The 23296-nt window shown below is 46.6% G+C and overlaps 1 protein-coding gene across 1 annotated transcript in view; it reads left to right on the forward strand.

Annotated features, from left to right (window-relative positions):
• LOC135057441 (VPS10 domain-containing receptor SorCS1-like) overlaps window positions 1-23296 on the forward strand; it is a 675310-nt gene that overhangs the window by 424047 nt on the left and 227967 nt on the right. Inside the window, exon 9 of the mRNA XM_063963334.1 lies at window positions 8474-8563. Coding sequence (XP_063819404.1) covers window positions 8474-8563 — 90 coding nt within the window. The remainder of the gene's footprint in view (window positions 1-8473; window positions 8564-23296) is intronic.

Consider the following 23296-nt stretch of genomic DNA (forward strand, 5'->3'; position numbering starts at 1 on the left):
GCCAGTTCACACGCGTGCATTAGAGGGCGTGACAGAACGCAACAGGACACGTCTCTATTGGTGAAAGCTGTGGAAACTGCATTTGTCGATCAGGCTGATACATGTTACACCGGCTGAATTGTTTGGGAATCAAACCAAGTTCCAACCCTGGATATCAGTATATCTGAAATGTGGATATACTGTATGATGTTCATCCTCAGCTTAGTTTTGTCTTGCCACTGCCCCAGTCTCACCATTATACAATGGGGATCAGTAAGACGTTAAGTAGTCACTTCTCTTCCCGGTTCAAACCTACACAGCTACTGCACACGTGTACGCCAACCGTACCATAGAGGGATCCTTACAATCCCACTCCTGAAAATTTTTGAGAAATGTATCTGCAAGCTATAATGACGGGATCCGGTCTGAAGATCGACAGTGTCTAGGTCGACAATGTTTAGGTCGACCACTATAGGTCGACAGTCACCAGGTCGACATGGATGGAAGGTCGACAGGGTTTCTAGGTCGACATGTGCTAGGTCGACAGGTCTAAAGGTCGACATGAGTTTTTCACATTTTTTTTCTTTTTTTGAATTTTTTCCTACTTAACGATCCACGTGGACTACTATTGGAACGGTAAAGTGTGCCGAGCGAAGCGGTAGCGGAGCGAAGGCACCATGCCCGAAGCATGGCAAGCGAAGCGAGCCATGCAAAGGGACGCGGTGCACTTATTTGGGATCCCGGTCACTCTACGAAGAAAACGATACCAAAAAAAAAAAAATATCCTCATGTCGACCTTTAGACCTGTCGACCTAGCACATGTCAACCTAGAAACCCTGTCGACCTTCCATCCATGTTGACCTAGTGACTGTCGACCTATAGTGGTCGACCTAAACATTGTCGACCTAGACACTGTCGATTTGATGAACCACACCCATAATGACGATCACCATCTTAAAGATAACTTCGCTCTCGGAGCCAAGATAGGGTGGCAAAAGATGAAATATCTTTAACACCCTTCATAGAGGGATAGCAGCAGATACAGTATCTCTGAAATCACCCCCCCCCCCCCCCACCCCACCCCAACCCCCTTTAAATTCTGGGGATACAGTACTTCCTTTTTTTTTGGTGTCCTCTGAAAGTAGGTGTTGTTATGATATTTCCTCCCAAATAATGTTGATAAATGTGTCCCAAAAAACATATATATTTTTATTTTGGGTATCTGTTGAAATAGAATAATTCCGCCTATAAAGCCAGCAGCTTACACAGCCGTGATCACATGGGACAGACCCTGTTCTCTATGTTGGTGATGGGAGCTGCAGAAGTTCCAGGTCTGGGAGGAGAATGTGTCGCTGTGGCCACGGCTCCCTTAATGCAATGCAGTTATCTTGTGACAAAAGCCAGAGATCAGCAATATTGTGTTACTGCAGCATCTCAGTGCAATACGGGAGGCAGAGACGTAATAAGCTACGGAGAGGTGCAATGTGATTACAGTCCTCCCCCGGTAGTCAGACATTACCTGGGTGTATGACCTGACTATAGCCCAATGCTCTCACCAAGTGCTCCCTGTTTGTCATCCGATGGAGAAGAGAAATTATATGTATGACCACATTACCGGAGATCGGGATCCACACGTTGTGCTGACAGGAAGAGTTCTCATCTCACCGACCTTGCCCCACGCCTCGAATATATTCATTAACCGGGGCAGCCGGAGATTCGCACGCATGGGGGTAACAAATGTGACTTAGCAGGATGGAAACTCTCTCACACATAGCATTGGCATTAGTCCATATTCTGTCCATGTTTTTGCGTTATTCTCTGTATATAACCATGGGCCTAATTCAGACCTGGTTGCTGTTATATGAAATCACAAGGTGGACGATTATCGAACGACTGCGCATGCGCACGGATCATAGTGCGCAGGCGCGAGGCCAAACTGCGAAAAATTCCTGCGTCTTTTTTTATCGCTAGGCGAACGCAGGCTGATTGACAGGAAGTTTGGGGGTGTCCTCTTGGGCCCCCTTGCCAGTTACCACTTTCCTTCTTTGCACAATCGGCAGGGCATCGATACAGAGACCAGTGTAATGAGATCCTGACAGAGATGAGTAGGACTGTATGATGCCAATTAGCTGCAGCGGGCAGTGCCAGGGTGAGACATATTAATTACCCCACCCCATACATACGCACTCTCTCTACAGACTTGCTGCTTGGACAATTGAGGACGAGGGGGGGGAGGGGTTACTAAATAGTTAGGCCTAGACTTGTTGGAGAGGCCGAGGGGGACAGACCCTTGCCGGGCCCCTCCAATAAGCCGCCTCACCCCTAGCGCAGCTGCAGTGACACATTGGGAAGGAATTGAAAGGAGACTATTTAGCAATAGTTTACTGTCTATCCTTGCATGATGTGCAGTCAATGATAGCACCCCCCAAGATATGCCCCTTGCCCGGTGCACAGGTTTATTTTACTTTTTTTTTTAGGTGGTATGGCCACGCCTACCTGATTTGGTCACGCCCCCAGTACCTAGGCCTATCACCGCTCTCGGTGGCCCTGTCTGCCAAGGATTGAAAAGAGGCTGAGTTTTTTTTTTAAAGTGGCCAAGTACGGCTTACATGTACTGTGGGCCCGATTCAGACCTGACCGCTGCTGTGCGTTTTCTCACAGGCTGCGATCAGGTCTGCACTGCGGATGCACCGCAATGCGCAGGCACGACGGACCGCAGCAACGGGGATAGCCGGTCAGCGACGGGATGGTGCCAAATTCTGAACGCACGGGCGATCGCAAGGAGATTGACAGAAAGAGGGCGTTTGTGGGTGGCAACTGACTGTTTTCAAGGAGTGTCCGGGAAACGCAGGAGGGACCAAGCGTTTGGAGGGAGGGTTTCTGCCCCGATTATTGCAGCATCAGAGTAAGTCCTGGGCAGAGCAGAAACTGCACACAACCAATACCCTCCCCCTGTAGGCGGCGACTACCTGATCGGAGGGATGCAAACAACGCACACTAGCGACAGGGCTGGTTCTTGCCCTTGTGGCGCCCCGGGCAAAAGTTGGGGGTGTGGCTTAATATGGGTGTGTTGTCAGTCACGCCCCCATTTGTAGCGCCGCTGAAAGGGAAGAGTAGAAAAAAAGTATACTTACTATACCCCGCTCCTGATTCCAGACCCTGCAGACCGGCGCCGCTCTTCACCTCGGATCTATGGGAGAGACGTCCCGGCGCCCTCCGGAGGGCGGCGCCCCGGGCAGAAGTCCTGCTTGCCCGTGGCAAGATCCGCCACTGACTAGCAATCAGGTCTGAATAACCCCCTGTATCCTACCCTAGTATAGCCTGCTAACCTCACTGTACAATAAACACAGTTTAAAATGAAAGGGCTCTGCACTGGCACCTGGTGGCTATAAGCGGTGCTGCAGTTTGTGTTATTTATACAATTTACCATCTTTCAACAATAAACTGAGACGCATGTTTTAAGAAATGTTTGGTGCGATTTGAGGGTAGGTGTATTGTATTACCAATAATTTTTCCCAATGCAGCATCCAGTGGCCTGATTTGGGTTTGTACACAAACCCGATATTTTATGTACAAATCTGGTGTTTCTGGGTCTGTGTGTCGTCCCCGTTGTGCAGGTGTGCCAGGCCAAGGGTCTGTGTTGTCAGATGCAGGCTTCCTGGACCTGGCTGTCTGGATCATACGGCCTGTCCGAATCACTTTCAGCTCACACAGACTGACCGAGGCCTGCTAACATGAACGGGAATCTGAGCCTGCGTCCTCAGACGCTGTACTCTGATCTCACAACTGCGTGCAGGAGGCATCTATCTCCTACAGACACCCCTCCACCTCCCCCCGCTGCATTTGCAATTTATTTGTACGGATTTGCACAGCTGATTCCCTGCGGCTGGGCAATTCCTGTCAAATTAGCGTCAAGACCAATATACACAGCGCTGTAGACGGTGAAATATCAACCGTCATTTGGTCCCTTTCAAGAAATAAGCACTAGCATTCCCCCTCCTTTAATGAACAAATAAGCTGCTCTCTGATATTAATGACTGTATACCAAACGATATATAATATATATAGCTGAGCTGATTAATACACGTGGAATCACTGCAGTGCTTAGAATTCAATAAACATGTTCTACACGCTTTCTATCACTCCTCTGCAACAGGTGTGCATCGTGAGGGAGACGCGTCTCTGACACAGCAGACAGGGAGTGAGTGACAGTTCTGGCAGACCTGCATTGCAGTATTGCACTGTGTGGGAAGAGCGATGATTTATACATAATAGAGCAGGGCTAGTGATACACATCTGAAATGACTGCAGTTACAGCTCGGATCTTCTCTGGGGCGCCATGTATCAAAGAGCAGTAAACTTCCGTGTTTGGAGTATTACATCATCACACATAGAGCCCAATAAGATAGAAAAGGGTCTGCAAAGATATCCTGCACATACTTACCTACTTTCAATATCTCCTCTCCGGGAGTAGCCAGGAGAGGAGACGCTGCAGAGAACTTCGGGGGGCCGGGCTGTGACATCATCAAGCGTGGGGTACAGGGGAAACACCCCGTAGACCCCACTACCTAAGGGCCAACCTCTTTCTCCAGGAATCAGATTTCAGTCTGTGCACTTGAATTACACATTATACATATGTTATATTATACTGCGCAGGACTATACATTTTCTACAGTGCATTAATCTGGTAAATTGTCATGCATAGATGGAATACATTTATAAAGGGGCCCAGAACATACACTTTCTTTGTTGCGGCTAGCCACACCCCCTTTGGAGACTGACCACACCCCTAAGTATGGGCCCGTACCACTGCATTCTCCTGGTGGGCCCTTGATGCCCAAATCCGACACTGATTGCAAGCACTGTCCTTGCAAAAAGGTGTTCCTGCATACTGGCAATCTAAAACGTTGATATATACTGTAGCAGAATATTAGGGAAGATGATTACAATATTTCTGTGACAAATATCCCATCTGTACCTAGAACCCTAATAAGATCCCTAAATTACTTTGTATCAGAACAGTAGGCAAATGACACAGAACTGAAATGGTTCATATTGCAATAAACTTTAGGTTTAAGGGGAATTAATAAAATTGTAACTTGCACAATTTTGAGCATCAAATTGTGAATAAGTGACTTTCTAAAAAAATTACTTTTTCGGTTAGAAAAAAAAAAAGATTTGAGAATCAATTTGCTGAATGTCAAAGCACTTTGACAAAATTGTGGTTGGAGCTGAGAGCTGAACCCTGGAACGTGCTTCCTCCTCAGATAACAGGACAGCTCTGACCCACCCGGTGCAGAAACCAGGGCACTGCCGGGCGCTCCTAATCTGCGCAAAGGTTCCCACCATCTGTCCATCATCTCTGCGTTCATGTAAATCACATTACAGCTGGGGGGGCTGTTACAGGAACAGGATGGCCACAGACCCTTCTTATAAATGGATAATGATGGCTCTTTTCCCAACGATTTCATTACCGATTTGTTCAAATAATTTCTCCATCTAGATAATTTTAATAATCCCACAATTGAAAGATTGAAAAATGCTTCATCTTTCTATCCTCCCAATTCTCTGCTAATGTACTACACTATGGGTAATGCCCAAACCTGCTTATCTAGCACAACCGGCGACCTGCTTTCACGCTGACCGAGATCTGCCGCCATAACTCTTTCTCAGCCGTATTATCCTCACTTCTAAAGCTGCATTTTAATATAATTTGCTGTTTTAAGTTTATAAATCCTAATGACGAATACTGTGAATGTGGCGTTAATCAAACAGTTGAAAACACTTTTTTGCATTCTAAATTAGTGCTTTTCCCCTGCCTGTGAATTGTAGCCTCTGATTGATGAGCCCGGATGTCCTGTGTCGCTTGTAGTTCTCGCCTGTACGCACCTGCTGTTCTGCTTACTCCCAGCAGCCACCCCTGTACAATGGATGGTACCGATGACAGCAACGTTGGGTAGTGGGGGGGGGGGGAGAATCTGGGATGGAACCTGCGGAGATTTGGCGCAGATGCACAGTAGAGTAATTCGCTGCTAGCTCCCAGATGACACAGGAAAGATCCATGGTAGAGGAAGTAGTGTCGTATGAGGGTAATGATACCTGAGAGTGTCATTTGCAGATGCAGAATTGCTAGTTCTATTGCTGTGCTACATAAATATTCATTGACTATGCATCTGTCACCTGTTGTAGCACATAAATATATCCGTGATGACGCCAGACACCTGCAGCACAGAGATTTCAGCGTGTTACCTGCTCGCTGTCACAGAGAAACATGTTCTGGCGACTGCTTGGCGGCGAGAGGTTTCCCTTAACAATGTATTAATTTATACTTATGGCAGAATATATTTTATTCATAGAGATTGTACTATTGGAAATTTTTCACTTTATCCAGAACATATTTTTCAGTCCAAGCTGAAACCAACATTTTTTAAAATGAGATTTCTGTGTTCCCTGCGTGTGGCACCACATGGGGTCTGACGATTGGGGGGATTACTGGGGTGTACTGCCAGTGCTGGGTGTCCTGAGTAAGCAACGCAAAGCGGACTGGGAGGTGAAAGCGACGTCTCACTGAGAGCTCGGGTTTATCCAGCAATGTGTCACTGCACAGCAGCCTCACCGGCGATGTGTCACTGCACAGCAGCTTCACCGGGGATGTGTCACTGCACAGCAGCCTCACCGAGGATGTCACTGCACAGCAGCTTCACCGAGGATGTCACTGCACAGCAGCCTCACCGGCGATGTGTCACTGCACAGCAGCTTCACCGGGGATGTGTCACTGCACAGCAGCTTCACCGAGGATGTCACTGCACAGCAGCCTCACCGGCGATGTGTCACTGCACAGCAGCTTCACCGGGGATGTGTCACTGCACAGCAGCTTCACCGAGGATGTCACTGCACAGCAGCCTCACCGGCGATGTGTCACTGCACAGCAGCTTCACCGAGGATGTCACTGCACAGCAGCCTCACCGGCGATGTGTCACTGCACAGCAGCTTCACCGGGGATGTGTCACTGCACAGCAGCCTCACCGAGGATGTCACTGCACAGCAGCCTCACTGGCGATTTGTTACTGCACAGCAGCTTCACCGGGGATGTGTCACTGCACAGCAGCCTCACCGAGGATGTGTCACTGCACAGCAGCCTCACCGAGGATGTGTCACTATCACTGCACAGCAGCCTCACCGAGGATGTGTCACTGCACAGCAGCCTCACCGAGGATGTGTCACTATCACTGCACAGCAGCCTCACCGAGGATGTGTCACTGCACAGCAGCCTCACCGCTTCATCATCTCAAAATATGGTGACTGCGCACGTACTGTATTTGGGTTTTTGGCATGGTATTAAAGGGTCCAAAGGATCAGGAAAAATCTAATTCGCACATAGCACTGCAGTATTGTCACAACTATTCATACAGCATCCGGAAGAACAGGGTCCTCTGTGACCCAGAAACGTTGCATACTGTACTAAAGGAATGAATGAAGCGATCTTGCCGTGATTCAACATGCCGCATCGCAGTAAGATGAGCATGGCTACATCTGTACATGCTGTCTTTACATTGAATACATGTTATTGAAATACTGCAGTGCCATGTGCGGACTGGATTTTTCCTGACCCTTTGGACACTCTATAACATGAGCATGCAGTGAGTTGATTTCCTTAAAAGGAGTGCTGGATTTCTTGTGGACTTTATATATACAGATGTGTCCCATATGATTGCCAGCGATTATATGTGTGGCTGCTCCCTTTACTTTCAATAGGAGAAGATGACACCGTATGACAGTACTCTCTCTACAATGGATCTTTCCCGTGTCATTTGGGAGCATGGGCAAGCTATAGTCAATGTGGCTGATTCTCGTCAAGCCACATTGACTTGACACATGACAGAAGTCTTCCGCTCTATCCATGTGAATTAGTGGATATCACTATTTTCATTCGTTGTCACCATTTGGACGCACCTATAAATTCGTTAACTTGCAATTGCTCTTAAAATCAAGGACTGATATCCCTGTAATTTGGCATATGGGCTCAACTTTCCTGGTGGATCATTTATTCGACATCTCTAGATTCTGCCGGGCTGGCTACATTATCAGACACTAATACATAATATTTATTTCAGGTTTGTCCTACTACAGAGATTAACCCCTGATGAAGTCTCATGTGGAGACAAAACGCGTAGGGTAAAGAAATGTTGGCTCCACAGTGAGGATTCCCAATTGAAAACTTGTACCCCCAGAATATAGGTGGAGAAAATTCTGACCTCAGTAGTGTAATTCTTGCAGTTATTGTCACAAATGTGTGCTGCATAAACATGTTTTGTAATTGTGTGAATATTCATGTTTTAATACATTTTAATACTTCCCATTCTGGAATTCATTGTATGAAAGGCTTAAAGCCAAATTTGATTGGGTGTTATTTCATGATATAGATAATTTTATTGGCATCTATACTGGTATACAATGCTGCAATAAATGACGTTCTTCTTGATGTTTGTTGCAGCTGACTTCCGGGGGACGGCCACACTATTATGTCTCGTACAGGAGAGAACCATTCGTACAGATGAAGCTGCCCAAGTACGCATTACCCAAGGTACAGTGACATCACCTCATTGATGCAGGTTACAGAAGGCATAAGACGTTACTGTATATTGCTGGCATTAAAGGGAAAGTAGATCAGCTGGTGATAATTATACTGTATGGGTAGGCACAAATGTTGTACTCTAAATACAGATAATAATAAAATGTACATTCTGTATGTTTACATAAGTAAAAAAAAAGCAAAATATACAGTACTCTCATACATATAAGTCATTTATAGATAAATATATACAGTTCACCACATATGACCAAATCTCCCTTCCCTCTTGAACTGTTTAGCGGTTTAGGGGTATACTTATCAAAGTCTGGAGAGAGGTAAAGTTGACGAAGATAAAGTAACAACCAATCAGCTCCTAACTGTAATTTTTCAAATACAAATAAAAGCTGATTGGTTGGTACTTTATATCTCTCCACTTGATCTCTCTTCAAGGTTTGATACATCTCCCCCTTGGTCATTATGCAGTGGGTTGCACTGGCTTCCCAGGAGCGTAGTCCACCCTCTCCGATCCCGCTTCTTTCTTGAGAAGTGGGCAGGGTGTAGACGCGTGGCCAAGGACTAGGCTTACCATTCTATCCCTTTAAATCGGGACGCTCACGTATTGCACAGGTGGAATCCTGTCCGACGGCATCCCGAGGGTAAATATTGGGGTGAGGGTTAGGACCCGGCGGGGGGAGGAGGGTAAGGTTACGCACCGGGGTGGGGGTGGGGTTTAGTTGTAGTAGCCACCCCCTGTAGCCTCTAGCACCTAGCCGCCACCCCCTGGGATTAGCTGTAGCTAACACCCTCTGTGTCTTTAGCCCTAGCCGCCACCCCGGACAGGTTAGGGTAGGGGGCAGGGGGGATAAATGAATTACCCCGTGTTAGTAGTCACCATTAAACTTGCAGCCACTTTATACAGATTGATCCATGTTTATCTTGGCCTTTAATAGCATTAATTGAGTCAGGGCAGTCGGACTTAATCCCCTGCTGTAATGACTTAATCCCCTGCTGTCTTGTTCTCTCTGCATTGTATTGCAGATGAGAACAATAGATGAAGGGTTTATGCTAATAATCCATGGTGCACCTAGGTGCAGCAGAGGAGCCAAGATAACCGTGTATCTATCTGTAGATCACATTAATTAGTGCAGCCTCCTTGTGCGTCCTAGTCACATCATTGCAACTAAGACGCATTTGCGGGAAAAAGCTGCAGAAAAAAGACGCCTGATGCTAGCTGAGGCTTACGGGACCTGGCGCGCCAAGAGCGGCAGAGTAATGTCACCGCAAGATGATAATAACAATGAAATAAAATAATGTAAGCCGAACAATAAAGCAGAGTATTAATATTTTAAAATTATGAAAATAAAATGAAGAAGAGTCAACAGACCTGATTCGGGCGCAGCGGTGATGTCAGGGGCAGCGGAGTGATTTTTTTTTTTTTTTTACTTCTGCACACTGTGTGTATGTGTGTCCGTGTCACACTGTGCATCCGTGCAGATGGAGGAGAAAATGTATTAAGCCTTGGAGAATGATAAAGTGGACAGAGATAAAGTATCCGTTTGTCAGCTCCTGACTGTCATGTTACAGGCTGTGTTTGAAAATGACAGTTAGGAGCTGATTGGCTGATACTTTATCTCTCTGCAGTTTATCTCCATCCAAGGCGTAGTACATAGACCTCATAGACCCCTACATCTATTACCCGACATGTCCCCTGCCACAGCCCCTTGTGTGATGATTAGAGCCCAGTTTTATGCGCAGTAGAGACATTTCTGCTTCCACTCCGCCCTCCTCATCATCATTACTATGGGGGTCATTCCGAGTTGATAGCTCGCTGACATTTTCTTCAGCGCAGCGATCAGGTCACTACTGCGTATGCACCTCAATGCGCAGGCGCGTCGTACGGGTACAAAGCGGATCGTTGCTGGGCGATGGATTGTACGAAGAATCCATTCACACAGCCGATCGCAAGGAGATTGACAGGAAGAAGGCGTTTGTGGATGTCAACTTACCATTTTCTGGGAGTGGTTGGAAAAACGCAGGAGTGTCCAAGCGTTTGCAGGGCGGGTGTCTGACGTCAATTCCGGGACCAAAAATACGAAGTGATCGCAGCGGCTGAGTAAGTCTAGAGCTAATCAGAAATTGCACAAAATTTTTTTGTACCGCTCGTCTGCACAGGCGTTCGCACACTTGCAAAGCGAAAATACACTCCCCAGTGGCTGGAGACTATGCGATTGCACGGCTGCTAAAAACAGCTAGCGTGCGATCAACTCGGAATGACCCCCCATGTTGCAATGCAAGGAGAGGAATTACATTCATATTATTTCTGTGCAGGGTAAATACTGGCTGCTTTTGCATGTAACCCACACATGTTAGACAGCTTTGTTTTTACGCTGTAATTTAGATTTCAGTTTGAACACACCTCACCCAAATCTAACTCTCTCTGCACTTTACATCTGCCCCACCTGCACTGCACATGGTTTTGCCCAGGTGCACAGTTGCTTGATTTTTTAGCTTTACTTCTAAATCTGAATCAGGCCCAATAAGGAGATTTTGCTCATCTCTTATGTATAGAATACATACTCAGAAACTGCACAAAATGTTTTTGCAGAGCTCGGCTGCACAGGCGTTCGCACACTTGGAAAGCAAAAATACACTCCCCCGTGTGCGGCGACTATGCATTTGCACGGCTGCTATTTGCACGGCTGCTAAAAACAGCTAGCGAGCGATCAACTCGGAATGTCCCCCAATGTGTAATCCGTACAAACATTGCTCACCATGTGTCATCCTATATGTTTGCAAATACGGCATTGCTGGAATTAGCATCTGCGGTGGAATGTATACGCCGCGGACGCGCCTGTGAAGATTATGTACCTGCAGTCCTGCCCTGATTAGAATATCTTTCTTGTTTTATGGTCTAACCCCAACCACCTGGAAGTATGATTAACTTGTAGAGAGAAATCCCTTCCCTCTGCCTCACACCTGCCGGGTCACAGCTCAGCGCACAGCGCAGCCCTCTGTTCTGTCATTTATCAGCAGCAGAACTTGCAAGTGCGCCTGTTTCTTTGTGTTGTTCTTCCTGTCATTTATCACCAGCCGTTACTGAAAGAAATATGTACAGATTCATCCATATTACAGAATGCATTTCACCCACAGGACTGAAGTTTCTAATTAATCTAACTGTTAGATCGACCTGTGTCAAGCAAGACGGAATTTCAGTCTTTGCTGCTCCTTCAGAAATGATAATTAAATCTAGCTACTGAGCTGTGGCATTGAGCACGTTTGTAGTCGCTAACCAAGAAAGGGTCCCGCAAGGTTCCATCTCTTCACTCATGCGTTCGTTAGCCGTGACGGTCAGGCACCGTGTAGTGTCTTAGAGTTATATTTGTTCTTGTTGTTTTTTTTTTTTGTTAATCCATTCCCTACAGATGGATTGTGTTTCTCTCAGACTCGCGTGACGCATTAAATCTCCCATCCAGTAAACCCCAGAAGTGTGATGGACTGATAATGCAATACTTCGGTCAACCGAAATGGGGGCAGGATATGGTTATGTATGAATGGCGTGATCAACATGGCGTGTAGCGCTGTTCATCTAAGACGATGTTGCTTAACATTTTTATTTTTTTTACATATATCCCCTAAATTGTGTATATTTATACTAATTACCCTCTAATGTATTCAAAGAACTCCCTGATCTGGATATATTTATGCCAACACTTCTTATGCATATGAATGTTCAAAAATACATTCATTTTTGTATATTAATACACCTTTAATGTGTGCAGTATGTAAGGTACTCCTTTTAGGGACTAATAACATTTACAGTTTTCAGAACTGTGCCGTGCAATTACGGCATCATTTTGCATTAGAAAACTGAGTTTTGCGCGTTTCGCAGACAAAATTGGTCTAACGCATTTCATGCAGAATTTTTGCTGCATGCGTAATTTCTCCTTACGTTTATTATTCCTACAGAGGAGAAGTTGATACTGCCGTCTTACCAGCTGTCTTTATGGACTATAAATTCTTTGAGATGTGGGAGGCAGGATTTATAATTTTGGAGCAGAATACCATTCTTCGGAGTTGTCGGAGAAAAGGCAGAATATGCAGGTTGTGCAGCCTGTACTTCACACCTCCACAAAATGGCCTACTCCACTGTATGTTGGGAATTCAATTGCGGGCGGCCACAGGGTTTTGGTATTCAATTGATACCCCGAGGTATTCAATAAGAAATTAACTAATTAAGAAATTGGATGTTTCCGATAAATTTCCGCTTAATAACGCAGTTATTATTACCCACCTTCCGAAGCGGTGTCTGTATCCTGGGCCGGGTCTTCTTCAGGAGCGGTGAGTATGTGAGGCATGTGAGCCTTTTCACGTGTCTGCAATGTTTGTGGGTGGGTGTGAGTGTGTGTGAGTCTGTGACCCCAGCCCCCTGTAGCCGGTCGCTGGAAGCCCTTGCGCCTCCAGCAGCCCCTAGAAATCCCAGCAGCCCCCTCCCCATTGGAAGATGGAGGGGAGACTACCGGAGACCCACGAACAGGTGAGTATCATTTTTTCCACGCATTTCAGGGTTTTCAGTGCTGAAAACCCTGCAACCACTTTTTATTATTGGATACTACGGGTATTGGGAGTGCCTATACCTGCAGTAATCCAACATTGGATTCTGCCCTATTTGCGTGACAATTTGTCACAAATATCGCTAATCTCTAATCATAACCAATCATCGCTCATCATTCTGTGCCACAAAGTTAAATACTATATTAGATTCAAAAGGTTATGGCATGACTTGTCAACAGTAACCATGATTCATCATGTCTATCCACTATCCATATTATATGTTGACATGATGAACTGTCGACACACTGTCCCTGATAGTCTAGTACCTCTTACCTTCTACCTGTGGCAACAGCGGCTCCAGGATCTTCCTCCAGGTTCCAACGGTCAGTAAGTATTTCTCTCCCTAACTCTAATCCCTAACCTCCCTTCGCAGCATAACCCTAACCTTACTGGCAGGGCCAGACCTGTTATTCAGAGATCCGGGAAGGCTGCACACTGCGCAACCTCTGGGAAGCCGGGAAGGCCGCATGCAGCTAAAGGGGGTGCGTGGACACTAGCAACTGGGGCGTGCTGCAAGTCAGGCAGCACGCCCCATCGTTTGTGTCCACGTGCCCCTTTTAGCGGCACACGCCCCTATTATGTGCGCGCACTCGCATGCCTGGGCCGATTTCAGCCCCCAGTCCGTCCCTGCCTGCTGGTGACGCCTAACCCTAACCATCAGCAGCATCAGAATGCTCACGTTTCTCATGTCGACGTTTGAGATGTGGACATTGTAGACCTGTCAACAGTTTGAGGATGTCAATATGGTGCCTGTTGACAGTTTGAACCATATCGGCATTCATAGTTGGACTGCACTTTCTAAGTACACATTCTCCCACCTCATGGTAAGGCTCCTGTCTCTTCTTCCTGGTAGCTACTCTCTGGTCCAGTGCACTGATTGAGGAATCAATTGCACACACACAACAAACTTGGTAGAAGAATCTGCTACCACTGGGCATGTGCAGCAGCTCTGCTTGGTCAGATCCTGATAAAAAGACCTCAGCAGTCCTGGAAGCTGGCATATGCAGTCTGCTCAGTTACATAGTAAATCAAGTGTTTCCCTTTTAATTCAATTTTTTCCTTATTCTAACAGTCTGAAAGTAACATTCCCATCATCTCCTATACATTTACCATTTACTGTAAGAAAAACAGCTTGATACATGTGAATTTATAGACGCTGGCAGAATGATTTGCTGATTTCTGCTCCACGTTGAGCCGAGCACCTGAATTTCAATTTATCCAGCTCCGAATGTTTTTATAATTCACCTTCGAGGTATCTCAGCGATGTTCCGACACGAACGCCAGCCTCCGCCGCAGAAAGCAATGCAATTAAACAAAACATATCAGAGATTGTTGTATTTTATCTGGAACAAATAGGGAGAGAATAAAAGAAGTTATACTGACAAAGAAAATGGAAATATGTTGCTGCCGGCTACAAAGCCTGTCTGTAACAGTTACACTTTATATTTATGTGTAGCAATATCTAGTTCCAAGCGACTAATAGCTACAAGGCTGAACGGCGGCCTAAGTGGCACTTCTGATCAGATAATAATATAGTATAATGGCCAAACACGATCCCATGTCTCATCGGTTAATCATCATTAATAGGACAGTCTCATACTGTAGACCTCCACATCTTGTAGACCTCCATGTCTTGTGAAGTGGGGTGGAAACAACCTGTCACATTACTATATTTACTGTGATTGGCTGGGGGACTCGGACGTACTGTACCTGTGTGATGAAAGCCTCCCAGTATTAAATACTGTATGAGTCAATGTAATTGGAAGGGCAATAGCGAGGGGTGTCTGACCATTGCTACAGCCCAGGATGCAAGACCGAGGCGGAGGCACCATCTCTGCCCCAATGGCACTCTCCTTTGGCTTGTGGTGTGCCTGGAATGGCTCCCTATAGCCTATGGAGGTGCTCCCAGGCCCCTGTTCATGGTGTTACGATGTCACATGGTCTAAGGGTGGCGGGGACAGGGTGCGGATATGTCTTGATAGGGACCTGGTCATTAGCTCTCATCATGCCTCTTCAACCAGGTTCGCCCCATGACTGGCTTCCTCTCTTGTTCGGTGTATCATTTTGAAACCTTATTAAAAATTAATCAAATAAAAAAAAAGAATAGAAGCCTTCCTCATTTAATGCATTATTGGAGATCTATGGGTTCCTGACAAGAGCATACCTGTCTGTCTTCAGTCTTGGAGGAGGGAGCTGCAAGCCTCGGAGGATGGAGCTATCAGACTTGGACTAGGGAGCTGCCAGCCTTGGAGTAGGGAGCTGCCAGCCTTGGAGTAGAGAGCTGCCAGCCTTGGAGTAGAGAGCTGCCAGCCTTGGAGTAGGGAGCTGCCAGTCTTGGAGTAGGGAGCTGGCAGTGTTGGAGTAGGGAGCTGCCAGCCTTGGAGTAGGGAGCTGCCAGCCTTGGAGAAGGGAGCTGCCAGCCTTGGAGTAGGGAGCTGACAGTGTTGGAGTAGGGAGCTGCCAGCCTTGGAGTAGGGAGCTGTCAGGAGTAGGGAGCTGGCAGTGTTGGAGTAGGGAGCTGCCAGCCTTGGAGTAGGGAGCTGTCAGGAGTAGGGAGCTGGCAGTGTTGGGATAGAGAGCTTTGGACGCCGTTCAAACAGCAGCAAGCTCCTGTACGAAAATATGCCAAAGCAGCAGGAGGCGTCTTGAGTAAATATACTCCTTCTGCAGGCTTATATGATCTGCTGCTGTGGCTGCGAATGCAGCATCGGATCACTTGCGTGAATACTGCCCATCTGAGTAACCCTCTGGTTACACAGGATGACTGGGCTGTTTCCACTGCTGGGGTCAGGAAATCTGTGTCCGATAATGCAGATCCAGGCCATGCCACTCCCATACAATGGGACGACACCCCCACACACCCCTCCCCCAACCCCAAATTTTCAGGTACTGTTTTCCAGCTCTGTCCACCTTCCATCCCCAAACAACAGGCTGCGGCTCAGGGGGGCACTGCCTGCGACCATGCAGGACCCAGTTTGCACATGTGCTGACGGAAGCAACTGGGTTTATGTACATCTCCAAATCGGGTCTTTAGTCATACGGAAGATGGAGCAAGACAAAGGCTCTGTGATATCAGGATTTACTGCAAGATTACCATACAGTAGAATGGTATCAGAAAGTCCACTATAACAGCCAGTTCTACTTATCATATATACTAGAGAAAAAGTGTTTTGTTTAGGAAACATGAAAGTGGATGTAAAATACAAATGTTCAAATCTGAATTTATATTATACACGTTTCTATACAGAGGTCAAAGCTTTAAGCTCAACGAAACCCAAGTCTCCTAATCAACAATTTTAAAAAAGGACTACTGGAACCTTCTGGATGAGTTGCCAGCGATTATTGAAGTGTTTCGGAACATTAACATTAATAGAGGCTACTATTGTATAAGATAATACAGCGACTCCCAAATTAGTAAAGGCTAATACTCTATATTTTAATATTAATGCCCTGATACTCATTCCCCAGGGAAACCAGGAGGTACCCATCCGGCACTGCACCGCATTGTAAAAACAATAGGCCACTCTTAAGGGTGGATGTATCCATTTTCTTTAATACATGCTATTGCCCTTATTTATCAATGAGTGATAAATGTCACTGTGAGTGATAAATTGCACCAGCCAATCAGCTCCTAACTTCCATGTCACAGGCTGGGTTTGAAAAATGACAGTTAGGGGCGGATTGGCTGGTGCAATTTATCACTCACAGTGAAATTTATCACTCATTGATAAATAAGGGCATATTTGACGAGCCAAATGTATTGCGGTAACCCTACAGGAACTAGTGATGAGCGGGTTCGGTTTCCGAGAAACCGAACCCCCCCGAACTTTACCCTTTTTACACGGGTCCGAGCCATACTCGGATTCTCCCGTATGGCTCGGTTAACCCGAGCGCGCTCGAACGTCATCATCCTGCTGTCGGATTCTCGCGAGATTCGGATTCTATATAAGCAGCCGCGCGTCGCCGCCATTTTCACTCGTGCATTGGAGATGATAGGGAGAGGACGTGGCTGGCGTCCTCTCCGTTTATTGTAGAAGACAGTTGATTCTTGTTTGTTTTTTATTGCTTAATTGTGGGGAGGACTGGGGAGCAGCTGTTAGGAGTACAGTGCAGAGTTTTGCTGATTAGTGACCACCAGTTTTTTTATCCATTCTCTGCCTGAAAAAAACGCTCCATACCATATCTGTGCTCAGTGTGCTGCATGATATATCTGTGCTGAGTGCTCACACTGCTTAATTGTGGGGACTGGGGAGCAGCTATAGCAGGAGTACAGTGCAGAGTTTAGCTGACAGTGACCACCAGTATACGTTGTCTGCCTGAAAAACACTCCATATCTGTGCTCACAGTGTGCTGCTTTATTGTGGGGACTGGGGACCACCTGTATAATTAATATTATATAGGAGGAGTACAGTGCAGAGTGCACTGCTGTACCTACCTCTGTGTCGTCACTCGTCATCCATTAAGTATACTATCCATCTACATTGTATACCTGTGGTGCATTTTTTTAGACTAGTTTAGCAGTTTGCTGACAGTGTCCACCAGTATACTATATATAGCAGTACGGTAGGCCACTGCTGTACCTACCTCTGTGTCGTCACTCGTCATCCATTAAGTATACTATCCATCTACATTGTATACCTGTGGTGCATTTTTTTAGACTAGTTTAGCAGTTTGCTGACAGTGTCCACCAGTATACTATATATAGCAGTACGGTAGGCCACTGCTGTACCTACCTCTGTGTCGTCACTCGTCATCCATTAAGTATACTATCCATCTACATTGTATACCTGTGGTGCATTTTTTTAGACTAGTTTAGCAGTTTGCTGACAGTGTCCACCAGTATACTATATATAGCAGTACGGTAGGCCACTGCTGTACCTACCTCTGTGTCGTCACTCGTCATCCATTAAGTATACTATCCATCTACATTGTATACCTGTGGTGCATTTTTTAGACTAGTTTAGCAGTTTGCTGACAGTGTCCACCAGTATACTATATATAGCAGTACGGTAGGCCACTGCTGTACCTACCTCTGTTTCGTCACTCGTCATCCATTAAGTATACTATCCATCTACATTGTATACCTGTGGTGCATTTTAGTTGTGCACAGTATATATAGTAGTAGGCCATTGCTATTGATACTGGCATATAATTCCACACATTAAAATATGGAGAACAAAAATGTGGAGGTTAAAAAAATAGGGAAAGATCAAGATCCACTTCCACCTCGTGCTGAAGCTGCTGCCACTAGTCATGGCCGAGACGATGAAATGCCATCAACGTCGTCTGCCAAGGCCGATGCCCAATGTCATAGTAGAGAGCATGTAAAATCCAAAACACAAAAGTTCAGTAAAATGACCCAAAAATCAAAATTAAAAGCGTCTGAGGAGAAGCGTAAACTTGCCAATATGCCATTTACGACACGGAGTGGCAAGGAACGGCTGAGGCCCTGGCCTATGTTCATGGCTAGTGGTTCAGCTTCAAATGAGGATGGAAGCACTCATCCTCTCGCTAGAAAAAAGAAAAGACTTAAGCTGGCAAAAGCACAGCAAAGAACTGTGCGTTCTTCGAAATCACAAATCCCCAAGGAGAGTCCAATTGTGTCGGTTGCGATGCCTGACCTTCCCAACACTGGACGGGAAGAGCTTGCGCCTTCCACCATTTGCACGCCCCCTGCAAGTGCTGGAAGGAGCACCCGCAGTCCAGTTCCTGATAGTCAAATTGAAGATGTCAGTGTTGAAGTACACCAGGATGAGGATATGGGTGTTGCTGGCGCTGGGGAGGAAATTGACAAGGAGGATTCTGATGGTGAGGTGGTTTGTTTAAGTCAGGCACCCGGGGAGACACCTGTTGTCCGTGGGAGGAATATGGCCATTGACATGCCTGGTCAAAATACAAAAAAATCAGCTCTTCGGTGTGGAATTATTTCAACACAAATGCAGACAACAGGTGTCAAGCCGTGTGTTGCCTTTGTCAAGCTGTAATAAGTAGGGGTAAGGACGTTAACCACCTCGGAACATCCTGCCTTATACGTCACCTGCAGCGCATTCATCATAAGTCAGTGACAAGTTCAAAAACTTTGGGTGACAGCGGAAGCAGTCCACTGACCACTAAATCCCTTCCTCTTGTAACCAAGCTCCTGCAAACCACACCACCAACTCCCTCAGTGTCAATTTCCTCCTTACCCAGGAAAGCCAATAGTCCTGCAGGCCATGTCACTGTCAAGTCTGATGAGTCCTCTCCTGCCTGGGATTCCTCCGATGCATCCTTGAGTGTAACGCCTACTGCTGCTGGCGCTGCTGTTGTTGCTGCTGGGAGTCGATCGTCATCCCAGAGGGGAAGTCGGAAGACCACTTGTACTACTTCCAGTAAGCAATTGACTGTCCAACAGTCCTTTGCGAGGAAGATGAAATATCACAGCAGTCATCCTGCTGCAAAGCAGATAACTGAGGCCTTGGCAGCCTGGGCGGTGAGAAACGTGGTTCCGGTATCCATCGTTAATTCAGAGCCAACTATAGACTTGATTGAGGTACTGTGTCCCCGGTACCAAATACCATCTAGGTTCCATTTCTCTAGGCAGGCGATACCGAAAATGTACACAGACCTCAGAAAAAGACTCACAGTGTCCTAAAAAATGCAGTTGTACCCAATGTCCACTTAACCACGGACATGTGGACAAGTGGAGCAGGGCAGACTCAGGACTATATGACTGTGACAGCCCACTGGGTAGATGTATTGCCTCCCGCAGCAAGAACAGCAGCGGCGGCATCAGTAGCAGCATCTCGCAAATGCCAACTCGTTCCTAGGCAGGCTACGCTTTGTATCACCGCTTTCCAGAATAGGCACACAGCTGAAAACCTCTTACGGCAACTGAGGAAGATCATCGCAGAATGGCTTACCCCAATTGGACTCTCCTGGGGATTTGTGACATCGGACAACGCCAGCAATATTGTGCGTGCATTACATCTGGGCAAATTCCATCACGTCCCATGTTATGCACATACCTTGAATTTGGTGGTGCAGAATTATTTAAAAAACGACAGGGGCGTGCAAGAGATGCTGTCGGTGGCCCGAAGAATTGCAGGCCACTTTCGGCATTCATGCACCGCGTACAGAAGACTGGAGCACCACCAAACATTCCTGAACCTGCCCTGCCATCATCTGAAGCAAGAGGTGGTAACGAGGTGGAATTCAACCCTCTATATGCTTCAGAGGATGGAGGAGCAGCAAAAGGCCATTCAAGCCTATACATCTGGCCACGATATAGGCAAAGGAGGTGGAATGCACCTGACTCAAGCGCAGTGGAGAATGATTTCAACGTTGTGCAAGGTTCTGCAACCCTTTGAACTTGCCACACGTGAAGTCAGTTCAGACACTGCCAGCCTGAGTCAGGTCATTCCCCTCATCATGCTTTTGCAGAAGAAGCTGGAGACATTGAAGGAGGAGCTAAAACAGAGCGATTCCGCTAGGCATGTGGGACTTGTGGATGGAGCCCTTAATTCGCTTAACCAGGATTCACGGGTGGTCAATCTGTTGAAATCAGAGCACTACATTTTGGCCACCGTGCTCGATCCTAGATTTAAAACCTATGTTGTATATCTCTTTCCGGCAGACACAAGTCTGCAGAGATTCAAAGACCTGCTGGTGAGAAAATTGTCAAGTCAAGCGGAACGTGACCCGTCAACATCTCCTCCTTCACATTCTCCCGCAACTGGGGGTGCGAGGAAAAGGCTAAGAATTCCGAGCCCACCCGCTGGCGGTGATGCAGGGCAGTCTGGAGCGAGTGCTGACATCTGGTCCGGACTGAAGGACCTGGCAACGATTACTGACATGTCGTCTACTGTCACTGCATATGATTCTCTCACCATTGAAAGAATGGTGGAGGATTATATGAGTGACCGCATCCAAGTAGGCACGTCAGACAGTCCGTACGTATAATGGCAGGAAAAAGAGGCAATTTGGAGGCCCTTGCAGAAACTGGCTTTATTCTACCTAAGTTGCCCTCCCTCCAGTGTGTACTCCGAAAGAGTGTTAAGTGCAGCCGCTCACCTTGTCAGCAATCGGCGTACGAGGTTACTTCCAGAAAATGTGGAGAAGATGATGTTCATTAAAATGAATTATAATCAATTCCTCCGTGGAGACATTCACCAGCAGCAATTGCCTCCAGAAAGTACACGGGGACCTGAGATGGTGGGTTCCAGTGGGGACGAATTAATAATCTGTGAGGAGGGGGATGTACACAGTGAAAGGGGTGAGGAATCGGAGGATGATGATGAGGTGGACATCTTGCCTCTGTAGAGCCAGTTTGTGCAAGGAGAGATTGATTGCTTCTTTTTTGGTGGGGGCCCAAACCAACCAGTCATTTCAGTCACAGTCGTGTGGCAGACCCTGTCACTGAAATGATGGGTTCGTTAAAGTGTGCATGTCCTGTTTATACAACATAAGGGTGGGTGGGAGGGCCCAAGGACAATTCCATCTTGCACCTCTTTTTTTCTTTCATTTTTCTTTGCATCATGTGCTGTTTGGGGACAATTTTTTTGAAGGGCCATCCTGCCTGACACTGCAGTGCCACTCCTAGATGGGCCAGGTGTTTGTGTCGGCCACTTGTGTTGCTTAGCTTAGTCACACAGCGACCTTGGTGCGCCTCTTTTTTTCTTTGCATCATGTGCTGTTTGGGGACAATTTTTTTGAAGGGCCATCCTGCCTGACACTGCAGTGCCACTCCTAGATGGGCCAGGTGTTTGTGTCGGCCACTTGGGTCGCTTAGCTTAGTCACACAGCTACCTCATTGCGCCTCTTTTTACTTTGCATCATGTGCTGTTTGGGGAGTATTTTTTTGAAGTGCCATCCTGCCTGACACTGCAGTGCCACTCCTAGATGGGCCAGGTGTTTGTGTCGGCCACTTGTGTCGCTTAGCTTAGCCATCCAGCGACCTCGGTGCAAATTTTAGGACTAAAAATAATATTGTGAGGTGTGAGGTGTTCAGAATAGACTGAAAATGAGTGGAAATTATGGTTATTGAGGTTAATAATACTATGGGATCAAAATGACCCCCAAATTCTATGATTTAAGATGTTTTTTAGGGTTTTTTGAAAAAAACACCCGAATCCAAAACACACCCGAATCCGACAAAAAAATTTCGGTGAGGTTTTGCCAAAACGCGTCCGAATCCAAAACACGGCCGCGGAACCGAACCCAAAACCAAAACACAAAACCCGAAAAATTTCCGGTGCACATCACTAGGAACTGCAGTTTTCTGAGATTTTACTGCATTTTATACAGTGATACATCTCGCCCTATCTGCGAGGGGCGGATAGTTTTCTGACCCTCTCCTTAGAAGACCGGCCTGATGCAGCCTGGGGTGTACTACGCTGCAGGTGTAAAAGTGGATCTTTTCTCTCTGGTTCTACCATGCGGCTTTTCCTAAATCCAAAGTTTAAAATGTTTACCTTGTAAATCTATATGCAACTATCACAAAACTTATCAGGTCACTGCCTCCCACAAGACTAGCATACACATGACCTGAAATACTCTGTGCTGCTGAATAAAATAAGGCACTTGGTTAAAAGCACCTTTGTAAAGGCTAGCTTCATTTAGAATGGCTAGCTTAATTTATAAAGCATCTTGGGCATGATGCAGGTCCCAACGCATTAATGGAAAAAGTGCAGTGTGTGGCGCTTTGTGCATACACCTGCGTCGTTGTGCGCAGTACAGAAGCAGACGTCAAGTGATTGACAGTCTGCAGCCGTTTGGGGGTGTCACAAAATGCAGGCGTGACACACTGGATCATACTTGCATGCAGGAGGCATCTATGGGGGTCATTCCGAGTTGATCGCTCGCTGCCGATTTTCGCAGCGCAGCAAACAGGTTACTACTGCGCATGCGTATGCACCGTAATGCACATGCGCGTCGTACGGGTACAAAGCGGGTCGTTGCTGAGTGATGGATTTAATGAAGAATCCATTCTCACAGCCGATCGCAAGGAGATTGACAGGAAGAGGGCGTTTGTGGGTGTCAACTGACCGTTTTCTGGGTGTGTTTGTACAAGTGTTTGCAGGGCGGGTGTCTGAGGTCAATTCCAGTCCCGGACAGACTGAAGTGATCGCAGCGGCTGAGTAAGTTCTGGGCAACTCA

This window comes from Pseudophryne corroboree, chromosome 3 (assembly GCF_028390025.1).
Source record: "Pseudophryne corroboree isolate aPseCor3 chromosome 3, aPseCor3.hap2, whole genome shotgun sequence".
In the NCBI taxonomy this organism is placed as follows: Eukaryota; Metazoa; Chordata; class Amphibia; order Anura; family Myobatrachidae; genus Pseudophryne; species Pseudophryne corroboree.